The sequence below is a fragment of the Motacilla alba genome, chromosome 1A (genome assembly GCF_015832195.1).
Source record: "Motacilla alba alba isolate MOTALB_02 chromosome 1A, Motacilla_alba_V1.0_pri, whole genome shotgun sequence".
NCBI classification, from domain to species: Eukaryota; Metazoa; Chordata; class Aves; order Passeriformes; family Motacillidae; genus Motacilla; species Motacilla alba.
In genome coordinates this window covers 47,683,015-47,702,337 of record NC_052031.1, presented here as the reverse complement: position 1 = coordinate 47,702,337, position 19,323 = coordinate 47,683,015, and the positions used below count along the sequence as shown (strand labels likewise).

At 39.8% G+C, this 19,323-nt stretch overlaps 1 protein-coding gene across 5 annotated transcripts in view; it reads right to left on the bottom strand.

The window, feature by feature from the left end:
• TTC26 (tetratricopeptide repeat domain 26) overlaps nt 1-18,446 on the bottom strand; it is a 49,265-nt gene extending 30,819 nt beyond the window's left edge. For 4 of the 5 annotated variants that reach the window (XM_038154701.1, XM_038154702.1, XM_038154703.1 and 1 more), the window contains exons 1-6: nt 18,266-18,367; nt 17,947-18,084; nt 17,518-17,610; nt 11,556-11,670; nt 2,753-2,802; nt 976-1,121 (exon numbers count right to left, since the gene is read on the bottom strand). In XM_038154701.1, coding sequence (XP_038010629.1) covers nt 976-1,121; nt 2,753-2,802; nt 11,556-11,670; nt 17,518-17,610; nt 17,947-18,084; nt 18,266-18,304 — 581 coding nt within the window. In that variant the 5' untranslated portion in view covers nt 18,305-18,367. Of the gene's footprint in view, nt 1-975; nt 1,122-2,752; nt 2,803-11,555; nt 11,671-17,517; nt 17,611-17,946; nt 18,085-18,265 lie in introns of all 5 variants that reach the window. The other variant, XM_038154706.1, reaches the window with a different exon arrangement.
• Nucleotides 18,447-19,323: the final 877 nt, after the last annotated feature.

Sequence of the window (19,323 nt, the reverse complement as noted above, 5' to 3'; positions counted from 1 at the left end):
ATAGTGGCAACTTGACACCAAGGAAACGTGCAGAACATGAGCATCACAATTAGCCTGGCAGAACATGATTTTCTAAGCAATAGACTCAAAGACATTTAATGTGCACATAAAAGTTTGTACCAAGTACAATTATTTCAAAAAATCCTTGTCATTACAAGCAGTCAAGCCAGAAGAACTGGACAGAAAAAAGACAAGCACTTGTGAAAACTCTAAGTAGAAGGATAATTGTTGTGAAGGTTACTCATTTAGCTTTGAGTGATTGTTCCTGCAGGACTTGCAGGTTAAAATCTCTTTCTCAAGCATTACATGATACATGCATTATGATGGATTTCTCTGAAACATTCAAGAGGAGATAGGTCAAAAGATAGTATTCTGGGACAGCAGTTTCTATTTTATTAAAAATACTTCAGCCACTTAGGAATTCAATTTGGTCCTTGTTAAATTCTGAACTAAAAATTTGCAGAATATGACAGAAAAACCCGTCAACAAGTATCACAGAGGATAAACAGAGAAAGAAAGAATTTCAGACTTAAAGGAATGCAAGGAACTCTACATAAAACCCAAGAACTGAACCCTTCTAGGGAAGACTAAGACATGAAGGAGAAGTCAATAATTCAAGCAAAGTCCCAAGACTGGCCATCAGAAGGGAAACAATAAAAAGACAAAGCAGGTACATAACCATATATAATTTCAGAAGAAAAAAGTAACAACAACAACAAAAAAAAAGATATCAGAATGAATTAACCAACAATTTCACAAAAAGAAAACAAGAGAGAGCAGACTTATTTTTAAATGTGGGGTTTTCAATAATACTTTGAATGAACAAAACTAAGGAGCTGCAACTGGCGCACATTCTGTGATGAGAAAGGGACATAGCAGTTGTGGAAAATGTCTACTTTCAGAAACCAAGCAACTATTTGGAATTTAAATACCACCAATAACACAGATGCTCCAATAGGGTTTAGAGATGCGCACCGATTGTCCAGCAGAATGCGCTTGTAGATATCAATAGCTTCTTGGTAGTGGGACCGCATGTAGTGGATAGATGCCAGGCTAAGCTGATCTTCTGTAACATCTTGCAGGTTCTGGTGAGAGCTCATCAGTTTCTTTTCATCACTGAACTAAAAAGCGTGGGACACATTCTCAGAAGAGTTCAACAAAAAAAAGCTTTTTAATTCAACAGGTTAGTTTTGTCCTTGCTGGTAAACACCATTAAATATCTGGAAAACTGCTGTTACTTTGAAGTTATTATGACCAGTGGAGAAAGACAAACATAAAGCAGCAGATGAGTTCAAACTGGATAAATGTTAGGCTAAAACTAAGCACACATTTTCCTTTAAGGTGTGATTTAGATATAATTACATGTCATGTGCTTTGATGGATAAGAGGAAAAGAGCTGAATTAATTTTTTCACAAACAGAATTTCGCAACACAAAATTTCATTGTAATTATTCAAGCCAGCAAAAATTTTGCTGTTTGTAGATCTAAATCTAATGTCTCACACATAGCAGAAAAACACAAGACTTGCAAACACACAAGCCCTAATTTTACTAGTCTTCTTAACAGCACTAACAAGTTCACTTTCACCAGCCTCCAATTTCTAGCTTCTTTACGTAAAGGATTATTTTTAAAAGCATTGCTGAATAGCACATAGAACACACACAAAGAAGGCTAAAAACAAGGAACAGAGTTAAACATAACCATGACATTTGTATTGCAATAGTGAAATTGAGGCTATTTACCAATCAGTCTGCTCAAATCACTTATTCCACTGCTTCACTTTGCTGGTTTTGCTGATTCAACAGTAACTATGAATTTTTCTTAGACACAAATTGTAATATTATATATTTGTTTTTGCACCTATCTGCTAGTTTTCTTCAAATCCTTCTCCTCCCTCTTTGAGCCATTCACAAAGTTAAAAGGCAAGATAAGTTGCTTAACAGAACTAAAGGCAATGGGCTTCGTAGTTTTGGGAAAACCGTTTACTTCCAGCGACTAACTAGATAAAGAGAAGTTGCATAATTCCTAATTCATCACAGACATCTGTAAGTGCCAATGCCACTGAAAAAAGGCTTTAAGATTTCTCTCTTAAAACTAACAGATATCTAAGTAAAGACAATCTGACATCAAAGCTAACATTCAAGATTTAGACTTCCTTTTAAGTCAGTGTCATTAGTAGCAGAATGCTTCTCATGTATTCTGGTACAGGATGGTACAAAACCTAATTTAAGGGAAGACAGCTATGTGTAGTAAGTGAAATAAGCACTTAATTGTTGTTGAAATTAAATTAAATTTCATGCTATTAACAATATGATTTCCTGGATACTGAACTACTTAAGAGGATGAGTAACAGCATATACACCATTTTGGTCAAATTGCTACAAGCTGCAAGTTAGGTAAACTTGGTACATTTAGGAAAGAAAAAGTAAAATAGTGGCTTCTACGTTTCTGATTCTCTTAAGGTTTCATGCTCCTCATGATGAAAAATACCATTATATTCCTATTGTACGACTTATGCAAAGTGCATTGGTAATACTTTCCTTAGAAACATGCTGAGAGCATCTATTCTGAGATCATGTTTTCATACTTACTTTCTCCTCCACATTTTAATACAGTAGGGTGGTTATGAAAAATGTTTGTTTTTCTGCAACCACAGGCATTTTAATTATTCTGCCACGTTTCCAGCATAAATTACACATTAATAAATTGAAAAGAAAACAAACAAAGCAGGAGCGAAGGAAAGACATCATACCTTATGTGCCAGGTGAAAGAGTAAACGGTTCTGGAGACCACTCTTAGGCGCTGAAAGGGAAATTCAGTAAGTATTATTGTAATGAACTACTCACAGGGTATCTCTTTATAATTTTAACTTTCTTTCTCAATAGACATGAACGCACCCCTACTCTTTCATTAACTAGCCCAAGTACAGTTCTTTACTGAGAGCCCTTTGCAGGTCATGCCTTGGGGGAGGTTCTACCAATTTTAGAGTGGTTTAGAGGTCTTCCTCATTCCTATCTTCATTCCCTATTTCTTTTTAAAACCATGTTAAAAATTATTTTTCATGGGCCTCTACTTTCAATGAGCCTTAAAACTTCTATGAATTGCATTATCATTTCCCTACAGCAATTTCTCAGTAATTCTCTGGGTTTTTTTTTGTGACACATAAACACAGCACTTTTTCAAAATAAAAAGCAGCAACAGATAAACTCAAGGCTCCTTCTATATGTGTCACATTTGAAGTAAGTTTTGATTTATAATTCCAGGAATCTCAACAACTTCTAGTGTATTGAAAAAGCCAGTGCTGCTACCATTTTGTTAGGCCTGCACATTACATTATACCTCTAATATTTCTTCTGTCCTTAGGAATGAAAGGCACACAAAAGAATTCTATGGCCAGAGCAGATAAGATTCAAACTAAGATATGGCAAGAGATTGAAGGGGGATATTTTCCTACTAGAACCAGTAACGTTCATGGAATTTCTTGCTCCAGCAGGATTAGGAATTCCATTGATTTCACTCCATATGACACAAATTGTACACTGCAGAGTTTTAAGTCACTAGAGCCTTTTGCTTCACCAAGAGTGACAAATGTCCTGGTCAAACACAGCTATTCATTTCTTTTGCAAGCAATCTTCCAAAAAGCCTTCCCTTGTTTCCTGTACTTTTCCTAGCCTAATGAGCACTCTCATTCTTGCTCAGACCAACCAGCTGGTAAACCATGTTCCACAGAAGGGGTGTACATGGAATCTTTACAAAAAGCAGAATTACTTACTGTGTTTATAAGGCCACAAAAGTGCAGAGTTAGCACAGCAATAGCCTGTAACACAAGGCTGTAATTCTTCTGACATCCTAAACCATAAAAGAGGGCTCAAACCACCAATCATTCTTCCCCACCACCCCCTGAAGAAGGAATTTAATTTTTAAAGCAATTTAAGGAGAGATTTCCAGGTTTCTTACTCTTTCTCTACGTAATAAGTAAACTTTGTAAGGCAGTGGACAGTGCCAAAACCCAGGCCATTCTGATAAGATTGGCAGCACAAGGCTGCCCACCTACTTCTATAAGTACAGCAACTATGTCTTCTCTTTTTTCCTTAGCAAGCTGTGTTATTTAACCATGTTTCTAGAAAAATTAGGACAGTTAATTGTATCTTTAATGAACTACTAGAATAGAAGAACAAAATACAAAAGTGGTATGAAAGCAATCTCACAAGACCACAACATCTTGTAAAGATAGTTCTAACAGAGCATCAAAAGAAGCTGTTGAGAAGCTAAATTGTCTTCAGCCTAGGATATATGTGGGAATTAGGCTATTTATTAAATAACAGAAAGTTTCTGATTTACAATAAATACTGTACAGGCAGCTATAGTAGTATAACTGACATGATAGCATGACTATTTCATCCACTGAGTTAGAAAGTGAGAGTATCTTAATTTAAATGCATGCTCTTCACTCTACATGTTCCCAAGCATTAATGGATAGGTTTTAATATCAAAGTTTAGAAGGGTTGCACATGGACCCTACATGTGCTTTTGTGAGAAACATCAACCACAACCATCCCTCACAATTCAAAACATTTGGTCATCAAAGACTCCAAAAATACAAGCGGGACAGATTGTGGGATTTATACTGAAAATAACATATTGTATAATCACAGTACCATGGGTAAAGACACCAATGTTCCTTTTTTGAGTAGGTTTTACTTTTTTTCCCCCTTTTGAGTGCGTTTTAGCATTAATTTCACTGTGAAAATTGTGACTTGCAAGCAATACTGTCAAGAATCTAAACCAAGGAATTTTTGTTTCACTGGTCAACCAGTGAGAGCAGGCTGCCCTTGCAAACCTGGCATCTGATCTGACATCAAAATTGTTATTTACTTCTTGGCAAAAGCTGGAACGTTAGCCCACATTATTTAACACTTAAAAACAGGAGAAAGATGAAATCTGAGTTTTGATGGTGTGCATGGATATATGGAGGGTGGAAAAGTGTCCTGCTTCATAAGATATTACATGATACTAGCTATCTGATATTCTTTAAAATAAGTTGCTTAAAACCCAATGCAAACATAGTCCTGTCAATATAAATGCAGAAATATGGAAACATTCAATATCAGCAGTTTCTTTTCTCTTGGTGTCAAATGTATTCTTTAAGGAAGAGAAGGAAACATATAAACAAGGTCAGATTAGTTTTCAGAAAGAACGGGGTCATGAATATTGGATAAAGACGCTGTCAATCACTGGAGCAGGAAGTGATACAACTGCCTCATCAGAGATGATTTTTAAGGGACATTTAAAGGACATTAGCTTGTTTTTTTATTATTCTTTGCTGCAACTGAATTTCATTGTCACTGATCTATTAACACTACAAGGAAGCACAATCTCCTTTTCTTGTTCTACTTTTTCAAGACAATGACTCATTTTTTTTTTAAAAATCAGTACTAAGCAATCTTGGGATCATAGTGTACATGATGATAATGCTGCATAGCAACAAGCTGGACCCTGCTTCAGGTCTAGTATGGGCCTTCTACTCAAGCACTGACGTACCTGCATGCAGTTTATCCCTTTCCACCTAGGAAACGCATTGATATTCCTTTGCCAGAATTTTTGTCATGATCAGTGCTGTTTTTCCAGGCACTTGCATCATAGCTGTCATAGATGTTAAAAGTGTTCTGTATATTTTTATGTGCTGACACTGACATGCACCTACTGAAGTATTTGTTAAAATATAATAAGCAATTACAGTAAGAATGAAGACATTGTTGAAGACGTCTTCACTAGTTATTAAACAAAATGTCAAGCTTACTAGAAAGGGCAGCTCAGACCTTCCTGGGTTCCATATTGCTGTCTCAGGCAGTAAAAAGATGATGAAATAGTGTCATGGACAATCTGGAATTTGTGCCTTCTCATAAGAGTGCAAGGCACTGCTGGTCATGCATCCAGCATTAACAAATCCCATCCAGCACATAATGCATATTCCATAGCAGCCCTTCACATATCGACAGGCATAGAAGACACGTTAAACACACCTAGCTGGAGCTGGTAGGAATGGAAGAGCACTTAGAAGGCTCCATCCTGACAGCAGAAAATACAACCAGAGGAAACCTTATTCTCCTTCTCCCTGAGAAACAACACTCTGCTCATCTGAACACAGTAGCTGAATGAAGCCCTCTGTGTCTCAAAACCAAAGTTTTACTGGTGGAGGGGAAAATGAAAGGGAATGGGAGAAATGTTCAAAAAAACCTCATGGGCCAGCAGTGAGGTTTACACTTACACCTATTTGAACAGCTCAACTGTTCAGAATTTTCTTGAATGAAATTTACACAGGATATTCACTGAAATTTTCCCATTCCTACAAAACTTAAAAGGCAGTTCAGCTATGTTGAATTACTTGCAATACACACATATTCAATTTCAGTCATACTAAGCACAAAGTAAATAAAGATCATCAAATCAATTACTCCTGGGCTGCAGCTTCCATTATACTTAAAAAAACAAAACAAGAAAGTAAGGTTAGTAGCTTTTAGAGTTTAAACATGTGATATTTTCACTTGTGCACTTTGAAAGTTCCATACATGAAATGGCTCGTTCAAAACCTCAGCTAAAATGCACCAAAAATAACTACTGTTCTCAAGGCAGAGAGCACAAGCAGCAAAGCAGATAAAAATCATGTAGCTGAACGTGCAATCATAACTGTTCTGTGCCTGCTTGTAACTGAACATTTTCACTGGTGACAACTATTTCACACCTGAAAAACATTATTTCACAAATAAGCAAAACTGGTTTGGAAAAGGTCATTGTTCTTGCTAACCCATCTCTGTTCTGCTTTTGTACAATATTGCTCGTTTCAATATAGGCTGTAAAATGAGTTCTCTGTTCAGTTAAACCACATTCAGATCTGACACATGTGGAGATATGAAGAAGAAAAGTAATTACAAAGTTTTTCCCATCAGTTTTTCCCATCAAAAATTGGAAGGGATGAAAAAAAACCCCAACTTTAATGAATGGTTCAGCAACACAACCCTGTCTGTGCATGAATCTTAAATTTAATTCTAAGATTCCATTTATCCTGAAAATACTGTTTCTCATAAGAGACTTAAATGTAGCCCCACTTATGTGCACATTTTGTGGTTTAAAAGAAAATTTTAGTTCTCATGCTTTAGTTCTTAGTTTCTTTCTTAATGCAAGCCAACAGCTTCTGAAAGTACTATGCTGGCTTCTAAACACTCAGATAAGTTGTCAGGATCACAGTCCAAGTGTGCCAGGCTGAGTTTCTGTTCTTTGGCCTTTGCAAAGCAAAGAACTGTGAATGCAACATAAGAATATTAGTTTTTATAATAAAAAATAATAACTTGTTGTTATTATTATATACTTAATCAAGATCAATAGTTTAAGCCTCATTCTCTCAAGACAAGATTGGCTACTCACAGCACAGAAAACATTTGTTCAGTCAATGCATAAGAACACAGATGCAAAAGGAGTCAGCAAAGCATCACTTGACAGCTTCACTATGGGATGACTACAAAACAATGGTAGCTGACTTGGAAGTAACTCTACCTTCATCTCAGAACCAGGAACATTAGTAACTGCAAAGTGAGCGGACAACAGGGGAAAAGAAGAAGCCAGAAATACCTGAAATGATTTTGGAAGAAAGCCTAGAGGAGGTAAAATACAATTGTAATGAAAAACCTTCAAGGAAGGATTTTTCTTTTATTGCCTTTTTGTTCTACTTCTTAGGTTATATTTGCAGTAATTCTTTTTTATATGACTTTTGATATTCAGTCTTATTCTTTCCTGAGAGGATCATAGAATCGCTAAAATTGGAAGGGACCTTAAAGATATCTAATTCCAACCCCCCTGCTGTAGCCATGAACACCTTCCACTAGACCAGGTTACTCAAGGCCCTGTTCAGCCTGGCTTTAAACATTTCCAGGGATAGAACTTCTCTGGGCAACCCCTCACCACCTTCACAGTAAAGAATTTCTTCCTTGTATCTAATCTAAACCTACTGTCTTTCATTCATTTCATAAAAGCCATTCCTCCTTGTCCTATCACTACATGCTTGTGTTAATGGTCCTTGTTCAGCTCTCTTCTAAGTCCTGTCTAGCTACTGGAAAGCCTCAGTGAGGTCTCCCTGAACCCTTTTGTTCTCCAAGCTGAAAAATCCAATTCTCTTTGCCTTTCCTTGTAGGAAAGGTGCTCCATCCCTCTCATCATTTTGGTCGCCTACTCTGGACTCGCTCCAGCAGGTCCATGTCCTTCCTGTGCTGGGGACCTCAGAGCTGGATGCAGCAGTGCAGGTGGGGTCTCACCAGAGCAGAGCAAAGGGGCAGAATCCCCTCCTTCATCCTGCTGCCCATGCTCCTTTGGATGCAGCCCAGGATACAATTGGCTGTCTGGGCTGAGTGCACATTGCTGGGTTGTGTCCAGCCTCTTGTTCACCTGCACTCCCAAGTCCTTCTTGGCAAGGCTGCCCTCGATCCCTTCATCCCCCAGCTCGTGTCGATACCGGGGTTTGCCCCAACCCAGGTGCAGCACTTTGTACTCGGTCGTGCTGAACTTCTTGAGGTTCTCACAGATCGACCTCTCAAGCCTGTCCAGATCCCTATGGCTGGCATCCCATCCTTCAGGTGAGTGAAGAGCACCAATCAGCTTGGTGTTATCTGCAAACCTGCTAAAGGTGCACTTGGTCCCTTCATCTGTGTCATTAATGAAGACATTCAATAACTCTGGGCCCAGAACAGACCCCCGAGGGACACCACTGGTCACTGATGCTCACTAGGACTCTGAGCTGTTATCTCTACCTTCTGGATCTGACTGACCAATTCCTAATCCACCTAACAGTCTACCCATCAAATCCATATCTATACAATTTTGAGAGAAGAATGTTGTGAAGAACCGTGTCAAAAGCTTTACAGAAGTGCAGATAAATGACATCCATAGCCCTTCCCTTACCCACTGATGGAGTCACTCCATCATAGAAAGCCACTAAGTTGGTCAGGCAGAACTTGCCCTTGGTGAAGCCTGTGCTGGCAGTCCTTAATGACCTCACCATCCCCTCTATTCCATGAAGTTTGAACTAAATAACAACAAGCTGAGATCAAATCACATCTATTATAAAATAAAGATAAAACCTTGCTCCACAAGAGATTGTGGACTATGTATGTGGATGAATACATTAATTACCTCATGGCTTTTAATGATAGTTTCCTAAATTTTAAGTGTTCTGCAAATTTTTCCTCATTAATGGAATGATGGTTAACAACAATTTCCTTTAGCAACAACAGTATATGGCAAAAAAGAACTTGATTTGATTTCAAGATATTTACGTTTGTGTGGAAAACCTATTCCAGAAAGCTAGCTCATATTTATACTCCCTTTCACACAGAGATTCTGTCACTGTAGAAATTTAGAACTATAGCTGAAACTAAATTAGTTCTCCTTAATTTGTTTTAGCAGTATGCTACTTTCAGGGGTTTAGCATAACTGCAGCAATAAACAGCATGCACTATACAAGAATTCAGACAAAATAATCCCAAAATAGCAATGGTAAAGAGCCTAATATTAACACTACCTATGATTTTTTTCAGTGGTATTCAAGGCAGTATTGGATAAATGGTGTTCTTCTAAAGACTTTTCAAAGGAAGTATTTTTATTCTTCAAGGTCTTTGCAAAACCATGGAAGAGCGCACAAGATGATATGGCCTCAGCTGCCAACACCATATTGCAAACAGCCACCACTGATGCAATCCTAAATTGTTAAAAAACCTAAAAGAGGATCTGACTTAAGTAAAAATAAAAAGGTTTAAACTCAATATAAGAAAGATTGAAAGGGGAATATACCACACTTACAGGCTTTCAGTGGAGAAAGGACAAGCATTACAAATCCTCAGCTATGACTGCGTCCCCACCAAGCTTAAGTAGCCAGAAATCACCAGGATTACAGTACTCACAACAAAGGTTTAGCACCTCATTATAAGAACTGGCATGCTGTCCTTCTTAAACAGTTATGTAAAATCAAGAACTGATCAGCAACTGAACTAATGCGACCACTCCATTATTTTCTGTTTCCTTCCTCAGCTACACTCCCTCCTGCTCTTGCTTTCTTAATATTCCCACCCTTGCCTCCAGCACCCAAGCACCACTAACTGCACCCCTTGCTCTGTCACTCACCACACCACTATTAGCTAACCTGAAGGGGAATGACAAACACTAACCTTCCCCCCTCCTCCAGCTCACAGTTAATAAATGTGCATGCCAGCCGTGCATGTGTCATTTCTAGAATGGATTACTGTAACTCGCAAGATGCGAAGCTGATGACAATGGCTCCAACTGGTACAGGACACAGCTACTTGCTTCCTCCATGCTTTAGGTCACAGTGACACCTCAAAGCTCTATTGCCTGTTTACTTTTAGATTCACTTCAAGTTCTAGGTTGCAATCTCCAAAGCTCAAATTTTTGGTACATGAAAGATTAAATTATTTGTGAATATTGGAAATTTACATACCTCTTGAATAATACAAATCACAAAACTCTGCATGAGATTTTTTTACAAATTAAAAAAAAAAAAACATTTCCAGTTGTGGGATTCAAGCTCAGCATGATCTTTCTGAAGATTTTAAAGGGATATGAGAACCTAATTTTTCTTTTTAAATGCTACAAAGCTGTCCTTTTGGAAGGCAGTTTTTCACAGCACAAGAAAGTACACTATTATTTTCATCCTACGCTGTTTTGCAGCCCAAGACAAGAAGACTAACGAAAGAAAGGAGAAGACCTATCCTTCAATGAGAGGTTTATCCTAAGAAGGCAAGTCAGGAGTTGAGTGGGATATCGCTACTATTAATTCTGCTTACAAAGCACTGAGATACCATGGTTATAGAAAAGAATATAAATCTCTAGGATTCACAAAAAGTGATGGGCAACAAAATTAAACTACAGACACATTTTAGGCAGTAAAAATTGCTCTGGAATCTAATTTTCATTCCTCCTCTTTAAATGATCCCATGTATGTTCAGATTTAAGTAGAAATATAATAATTTGACTGTTGAACTCCATGCCTTGAAGAATCAGATACCTAACATCAGACTTATAAGGCAACGAGACCACCTACTAAGTCACTCAAACTACATAAACAGAGCTCTTGTCTTCATCAGGGAGAATGCTTAGTTCTCTCAGATGCTTATTTTTTTTATAATTTCACTGGCTTAATTTGCTTCATTTGCACTGGCTCAGGGACACAGAATCAGACAAAAGAAAAGTAATCTTTTGTTGCTGGTTGGCATATGCTGGGTTTTGTATTTAGAAATTAATAAGAGAAATTATTTTCCATATGCTTCTTTTAGTGCCAGCGGCTCCACATGCCCAAGGTATTTTTAGGAAGGAAACTGCCTCATAATTCTCCTGTTAAATGAAAGTTAAAATTAACTAACCCCCAAAGTAACCCCCAAACAAAACCCCAAACCCTTCGCTCTAAAGTATCCTTTATTGCATACTTCGTCTGGAAATTACTTTAAGTGTTCAAATCAATAAGCAGGCTTTTCCAACAGAGCCATACATCTCACCTTTCAAGGCTGCTTGTTCTGCTTGTGTGTACATCCCCAGAAAGAAATATGTACAGGCAAGGTTCACCCAAACATCTGGATTGCAAGTTGCTTGCTTGGTTAAAGCCTCATATTCCTGTAACAGAAGAGAGGATTGATTTTTAAAAAATGTGTAATAGCACATACTTGTATTAAATATAATTCTTTCTTCCAGAATTTTACAATGTATCATTAAATTAGTGAGATCAAACAATTTTTTCTGAAGTTCACTGAAGTCCTTACAGCAAAACTGTTATTTCAAGCTATGTTCCTACTTCTTTGTTTACGACAATATAACAGACCACAGGGACAAGCAGTGCCAAAAATCATCACATATAAGCTAGATTTCTGTCAATATTGAAGTTACAGAGATATAAAACATATTTATATTGTAAATACATTATAATAAAATATTATTTACATATATAAGCCCCAATATATGTAAGCTATAAAAGCATCAATATAACCAACTTCTGTTGCTTTCCTAAGTTCTCCTCCAGTCAAAGCCTGGGAGCCAAAATCTCCCAGGCTTTGGGAAATCAGGGAAATCTCCTTGTGAATACTTACTGGAGCAAGAGTTAAATGTGTTTTTGTAAACCTGTAGGCAGTGTCTTAGCGTATATTAAACCTGTGGGAGTGTGTTTAAAGTCCGAGGTTATGCAATATAATAACATCAAGTGCAGGAAGAAAATTTTTTTTTTTACTACTAATAACTAAAATAAGTATTTTTAAATTGTGTTTAATTTTATCACGTCCTTTTTTAGTTCCTATTTTTGTGTATGTTTTAAAATTACATATTAGTACAGTGGTACATGTATATAATTTATAAATGTATAGATGTGTGTATATGCATTGGGGGTGTATACTCAAAAATTTTTTACTAAGAGGGGTACAGCAAAATTGTTTGGAGACCACTGCATTAAAATGCAAGCCTATAAATTGGTATTGGGCAAATTCAAGATCTCCTTATAGATGAAGATTTGTAATTTATACTAAATATTAATAATCTGCTCCTAACTTTACCATTTCCCATTTTAAGATTTACAGCCAACAGCTACAGAAAGGCTCTAGATAGCATATTCTGATATTTCTTACACATTTACATTGATTACACATCCTTTAATTCTGCCACAAAAACTGCTTCATTTCTTGCTATTTGTGAAACAGCAAAAACTTTAAAGATCAGTCTTTCATTCTACTTTTAAACAAAAAGAACTTTGCAGCCACTAAACAATTATATTCCTGAAGATAAGCATCTTTTCTCAGAGTAACAACAGTTACTAAAAACAGAGGCATGGAGATCTCTAAATGCCATTTTTTTCCTGTGTCACAGCTCTGATAGATTCCTAGGAAGGACCATCCCAATGGAAGTGCCTGCTGCTGGTGTTCCTGATCTTCATCCAGCCATGAAGGCAGGAAGCATAAGGCAAAGCAGGCAGGGTCACGCAAGGGTCTCACCAGACCTGCTGAAGGAATGTCATCCATGTACTCCAGATCACTGCAAGCCACTCATCCCTCCCTGCAAAACAACCCTTTGACTCTGTACTTGCTCCCCAAACATAGATTGGAAGTCCCCTCTACCTAGGGACACTTTAGCAGATTGAGCCTCTCTGGGTGGGAGACTTCTTACCTCTGGGAAAAGGGCAGATACATACAGAATGAGATAAAATAAGCCATGCCCAAAGGACAGCAAATCCCAGGAACACAAACATGCTGACAACAATAAAGTTTAGAGTTTGCAAGCATAAAGAAATTTTTTTTCTTGCCAAATAAAAGTAAACTGCACTCTCAAACTGAGAGGGTACTTGTAAAGAGCACCTTAAAAGCCAGCTCAGTCTTGCTAGTATTTCAGGGACTAGCTGTCCAACAATATTTACAATAAATAAATATAAATATCATAAATATAATAAAAATAATTATTAATATTTTAAAAACCAAAACATTTACATAGAGGCTAACCTTTCCTACGGAGGCCAGTTTAATCTTGATGTAGGCCTGTCACGGCGCTCTGAGATACAGGCCACTGCTGTTTATTGGGACCATCTGGAATCTTTCAAAATTCATTCAGGTTAAATGCACCCAAAGGTCTCTCTTGACTGGGCTTCAGGCAGATTAATTAGAAAAGACAAAGTGCATAAACACAAGTCACGTTCTGGCCTGGCCACTCCAAGTAAGCAATATATAAAGAGTGTTCTAGCAGTACCAATGTGAATCTATGGTAACAGTAAATAAAAAATAGGACTATTAGTGCTCCTTATCCTATAGTTCTGCACCATGTGTCTTTCCTCACTGAAAGCTATTCAATATCAGGCTCTCAAAGACTACTTCACAAGAACTTTCCTCCCTCCATTCTAAATAAACCAACAAACCCAAACAAATTAAATACTCTCAAACCTATCCTAAGAGTCAACCTGTGGCATACTTTTGCCCTCCAGCAGCACTAACAACTCCTTGCTATTCTACTGTCCTCCTCCTCATACCTCTATCACTAGACACATGCAGTTTTCCTCAAAAGCAGGCTGCCAGGTCAATTGTTCACAACTATGGACATGTACTGACCATGTGGAGGGCCAGCTCAATGCCCTTATTACATGTCTGGATTCTCCAAGCCCATAAACACAGACGCTGAAGAGCCAATGAACAAGTCAACATATATGGCTCCACATGTGCTCAAATGAGACACTTATCGTAACCTGGCTACAGTCATCATAGAGGCCTAGAGAACTCCCAGAGCTAAAAAATCCACTTTTTACTTTCTATCTTCAGCTATCAGGAAGTGGAGTGTACCTGCATTCTCACACTTCTCACAGAATTGCTCAAGCATGACTAGATGCTGCCCATGGATGAACGATTACCCTAGTACAGCCCTGGTCCTCCCATGATTTATGATTCAACAAGAATTATCCTGAGCAAAGCTGGCAAGAGGTCCTGATCAGTGAAGTGGTGGAATTGCTCCTACTTCTCTGCCAGGAGGGAGGTGGCAGATTGGAGAGACTGTTGCTGGCTGGTTGTAGGATTTTGACAGAAACAATGCATTGAAGGCTCTGGCCCAGGGACCATTCTTTGCTCTCATGTGTGCAGTTGATGAGCCAAAATGGCGTTACCATGTCCAGCAGCTGCACCATGTGTGCCTAGAAGTAGAGGGTACAGACTGTAAGCATTAAACTTGCTCTTGAATCCAACCAAGAAGTGCACCTGCTCATGACAATTTGTCTCGTAATTTTTTAAAATATATGTATAGATATAGATGCAGATACAGATATTAAAAAAAATATAACAAACCCTCACTTTCTTAGGCCCCAGATAGTTCAATTCATAAAATCAGACAGCTCAGAAACAGAATAATTGGCCTGATGCTCTAGTTCTGGTAGTTGGGTGACACTGGGAAATTTTTTAGGAGATTTAAGATTAGAGCCATGAACAAGTGGCAGCTGCTGCAGAAAGACAGATGGGTTTTTTCCCATTATGGACAATAGATGTGGAAGATTCCAGAAAACTAATTAGATGTCACCATATACTAGGGAAGCTCTGGTTGCTATATGACGCCAGGAAGACATGAGCTACTCAGTAAAAATAAGTTTGTCCATGAAGGAAGCTAGTCAGTCCTGCAGGAAGAACTGCACCATCACTGCTGGAAGAGTCAAGCCCATTGCAATATCATTTGGGTACAGCAGTAGGGATGATCCCACCAGACCAGTGGCAGTGGCATAACCTTTGAGAAAGGAATCTGCTGTTAAGAAGGGGAAAGTATGACCCCAGTGAGGCTGAGTTTAGTGCTCTACCTAGAGGACACCTAACTGTTGTTGGTGTGCCTGTGATAAGAGAATGTGAATTCTCTCACATGAATGTGACAGAGATTTTGCTGTCAATCTCTCTGAAGACATTCCTGGAGCTGGAATGGATGTCTGTGCGTTTTTCACTTCTTCCCTGTTTCTCCTGGTGGTGCATGATGGCCACCTCACCACAATTCCCAAACTTCTCCAGAAGTTGCTATGCAACCAACACTCTTGGCTCACTATGAAAGTATCATCATTAATAAAAGCATGGAACAGTGTGATTTCTGAAGACCCTCATCAGGTACATGGACCATGAACTGTTAATATAGTGACACAGACTATGTGTTGTCACTTGCAGGAACACATAGCAGTGTGAATCATGTTATATGCAATGTCATTCTGGATAATTCAGCAGAATCTTTGACCCACAGTATTTTATTTACAGTGCTTTTGGCACTCCAAGATCTCAAGGGTATAGATTTCAAGGAATTTGTCCTTGAGAATACAGCAACAACACCTCAGTAACATAGCAGATGAGATAGCAGCATTTTACACTTCAACATGGAATTTGATAACTGAAGGGCAGTTCAGCCTCCACGGTGGAATGCGACCTACAGTCTTAGAAAATAAAACTAGGGTGTTCTGTCCCCGAAGAAACTAGGCTGAGATGCATAGGCTCATTTCCCACGTCACCACAAAATGACAAAGCTATCAGGACTTATCACTGTGCAAAAAACCAGCATTAAATCCGGGAAGACAAGCCCTGTGATCTCTCACTTAAAACATACACAATCAAACTACAAATTGCTCATCCAAACCTTTTATTGTCCCTTCTCGGGCAGATAATCAGGAAAAAGAAGGCTATGTTGCAGTGTTTAAAAGCCTGAATCAAGAGCATCACCTAGCGGCGAATCAAACACCACATGCAAAAACTAATTAGGAACATTTAAAAAAAAGAAGTAGCCTTTTCGTTGAAGGAAATATGTAAAATCTACTCTGGCTATAAAAGCATCTACTGGGTATTTAAAAAAACAGAATTTATTTCAAATTTATTTTCAAATTATTTCTTATTTCAAAGAAATTGCAAGTCATTTTTCATCTGTATATGAACATTTTTCTTTTTTTAAACTTTCACTCCCTATTAACACCTGATACCTAGATGTAAATTAACTACAGCAACTGATTGTGGTATTCATAATATCTAAATTCCACAAGTCTAAACATGAATATTAATTTACTGTGATGTCCTGTACTACTCCTATACTGTGTTTACCATCCATTTGATTCACTGAGCAGTTCTAATATCTCCAACAGGTGTTTTTCTCTTCAATTTTTTAAAGGGCAGAGTGCCTTGCGCCTTTGTTATTTAGAAGCTTTAGAGTTTTCACCTCATGTATGCATCTTGTGCATGTGACCATTTATCTAAGAGAAAAAATATCATCATTGTTCTATAATATATTTATTTTCTTTTTATTATCTTTCTATTATCTTTTGTTAATACTTTAAAGTAACATCTGTTTTTAATATTGATTCTGGGTAAAGCAAGTTCAAAGACTGCAAAACCAGCTTCAGCTACACTTCACAGTGAAAGGACACAACAGAACTGTAAGAGGCAAACATTAAAATGTACATATTTGAACAATTAACATGTATTTTAGTGACTTAAAGCTTTTAGAAAAAAAGACCACCTCATTAAATTGAATTACTTAATACAAGAAAATGCAAAGAAGACCAATAAAGTACATTAAATAGTCAGGGGCATCAACCTCTAAAGAAAGAATTTTTTCATACCTATCACAGATAAGCTACACAATGAAGACAGAAATATTATTAGACCTGAAAAATGAAACTGTGGAAACCTAGCAGCAAAAAAGGAATGATGGATTTAGGACATGAACAATGACATTCAACAGAACAAATTAAGCTACTGAACCTAGTTTGAAATAAGTCAGTACATAACATTTAAAAAGTTCTATTTTCATAGGCAAAATACCATTTTTTCCCCCAATCCAAACTGCTTCTGACAGCATCTGCCTTATTACTGTACATTTGTACCTTAACTGGCTAGCAGGGCTGTTCCCTATTACAGACCATCTTCCTCCTGTTGTCATTGCTTTATCACAACATCCCAATTTCCAGCCTCGGGAAGCAGGATTTCCCCACCTTACCTCCAGAGCTCTTTTGTAGTCACCCAAATGAAACGCGCAGTATCCGATCCAAAGGTTTCCATCCTCCTCCTCCTCACCCACGTGCTGTTTAAACTTTGCAGAGAATAAAGAATGTAAGAATTTTGTCAGCTGCCACAATTCCTAAAGCCCCACAGATAACCAAAGCAATACTAGGCTATCACATATGGCGAATGGTTTTACAGCGGTGGATGCTGCTGGGGTGGAGCTGCTTTCACATTTCCAAGGGCAGCAGCAGGCAGCCCTCACAGGCCCAACCCGGCTGCGTGAAGCGGGGAGCAGCAGATGCCGCTGCAGGGCCGCAAGGGGGTGAGAGGGTCACAAGGCAGGGGAAAGGGTGCTCTCGCCCCGCAGCCCTGAGGGCGCAGGGCTGGCAGCGACGATACCGCTCTCCCCAGGGGAGCCCGTCACCTCCAGCAAGGCGATCGCGCCGGTAAAGTCCCTCTGAGCCAAGAGTTCTTCCAACTGCGGCACCTCCTTCCCTTTCTTCCTCCGCCTGTCTCCCGGCGGCGGGGTACCCCCCACGGCCGGCTTGGCCCGCGAGAGCATCTGGGCAGAGAGCAAAGAGGAGCCGGGTCGGAGCGGGCCCTCCCTCGGCGGTGCCTCCTCCGCCGCCCCTCACCATCCTGCCATCTCTCACCGCCCGGCCGCCCCTCACCATCCTGCCACCCCTCACCGCCCCGCCGCCCCTCACCATCCTGCCATCCCTCACCGCCCCGCTGCCCCTCACCATCCTGCCGCCCCTCACCGCCCCGCCGCCCCTCACCATCCTGCGGCCGGGCCCGGGCTCCGCGTTGCGCCGGCGGCGCCGTTGCCGGGGTAACGGCGGGACGGCGGAAGGCCGCGGCGAAAGGGCGCCGGCTGACAACCGGCGCCGTCCCCAGGGTTCCGCCTCCCTCGCGGCGGACGGCGATCTCGGTGAGAAGCGCGCTGGTTCCTCCCCCAAACCCCTGGCTCTTCCTCTCCTCGCCTTTGGGCCCTGGCCTGAACAGCCGGGTCCCGCACTTGGGTCGCGGTGGCGCCACGGATGTGGGACAGAGCGGCTGGCAAGCGGCCAGGTGGACGAGGCCCCGGGGGTGCTGGTTGACAGCGGCTGAACGTGAGCCAGCGCGTCCCGGTGGCCAAGAAGACCGGTGGCATCGTGTCAGATAAAATGTGGCCAGCCCCTGTACACTCGGGAGGCCGCACCTCGAACCCTGTGTCCAGTTTTGAGCCCCTCACGACAAGAAAGACATTCAGGAGCTGGAGCTTGTCCAAAGGAGGGCAGCAAAGCTGCTGAGGGCTCTGGAGCACAAGTCTAATTGTCCCAAAATAGGGTTTTTTCACCCGGTGTTGAAGAGGCCGATCCACAGCCCCAGTCAAGGTCTTTGATGTATTTACAGTGCCGCACAGAAAGGGATGCTGGGTGGCAAACACACAAAGCCAAGCATGACAACTACCAAAACTTTTAATTGTTTATACATTTTAGCAAACAAAGGCATTAAGGTCCGTTGTCTACAAGTTACATAGTTCCCTTAATAGTCAGAATTCTATCTTCTATTGATTAGTGAGTCTCTCACTGTTCATGCAGATTAGTCCACATACTCAATCTTTTGGGTCAGTGGCCGTGAGTCAGTAGTCACGATTTACCCACTGCCAATTACCTTTTACCCAGCTGGGGCTGATTCAGTACAGTCGCTGAGCTGTCTTTATTTGTTTCCTCCTTGTCATGGGGGTTCTGCCAAATGTCCTGCAAATTTTACATTCCTTGTGTCCACTATCAGGGGTACATCCTTATTCCCAAGTGTG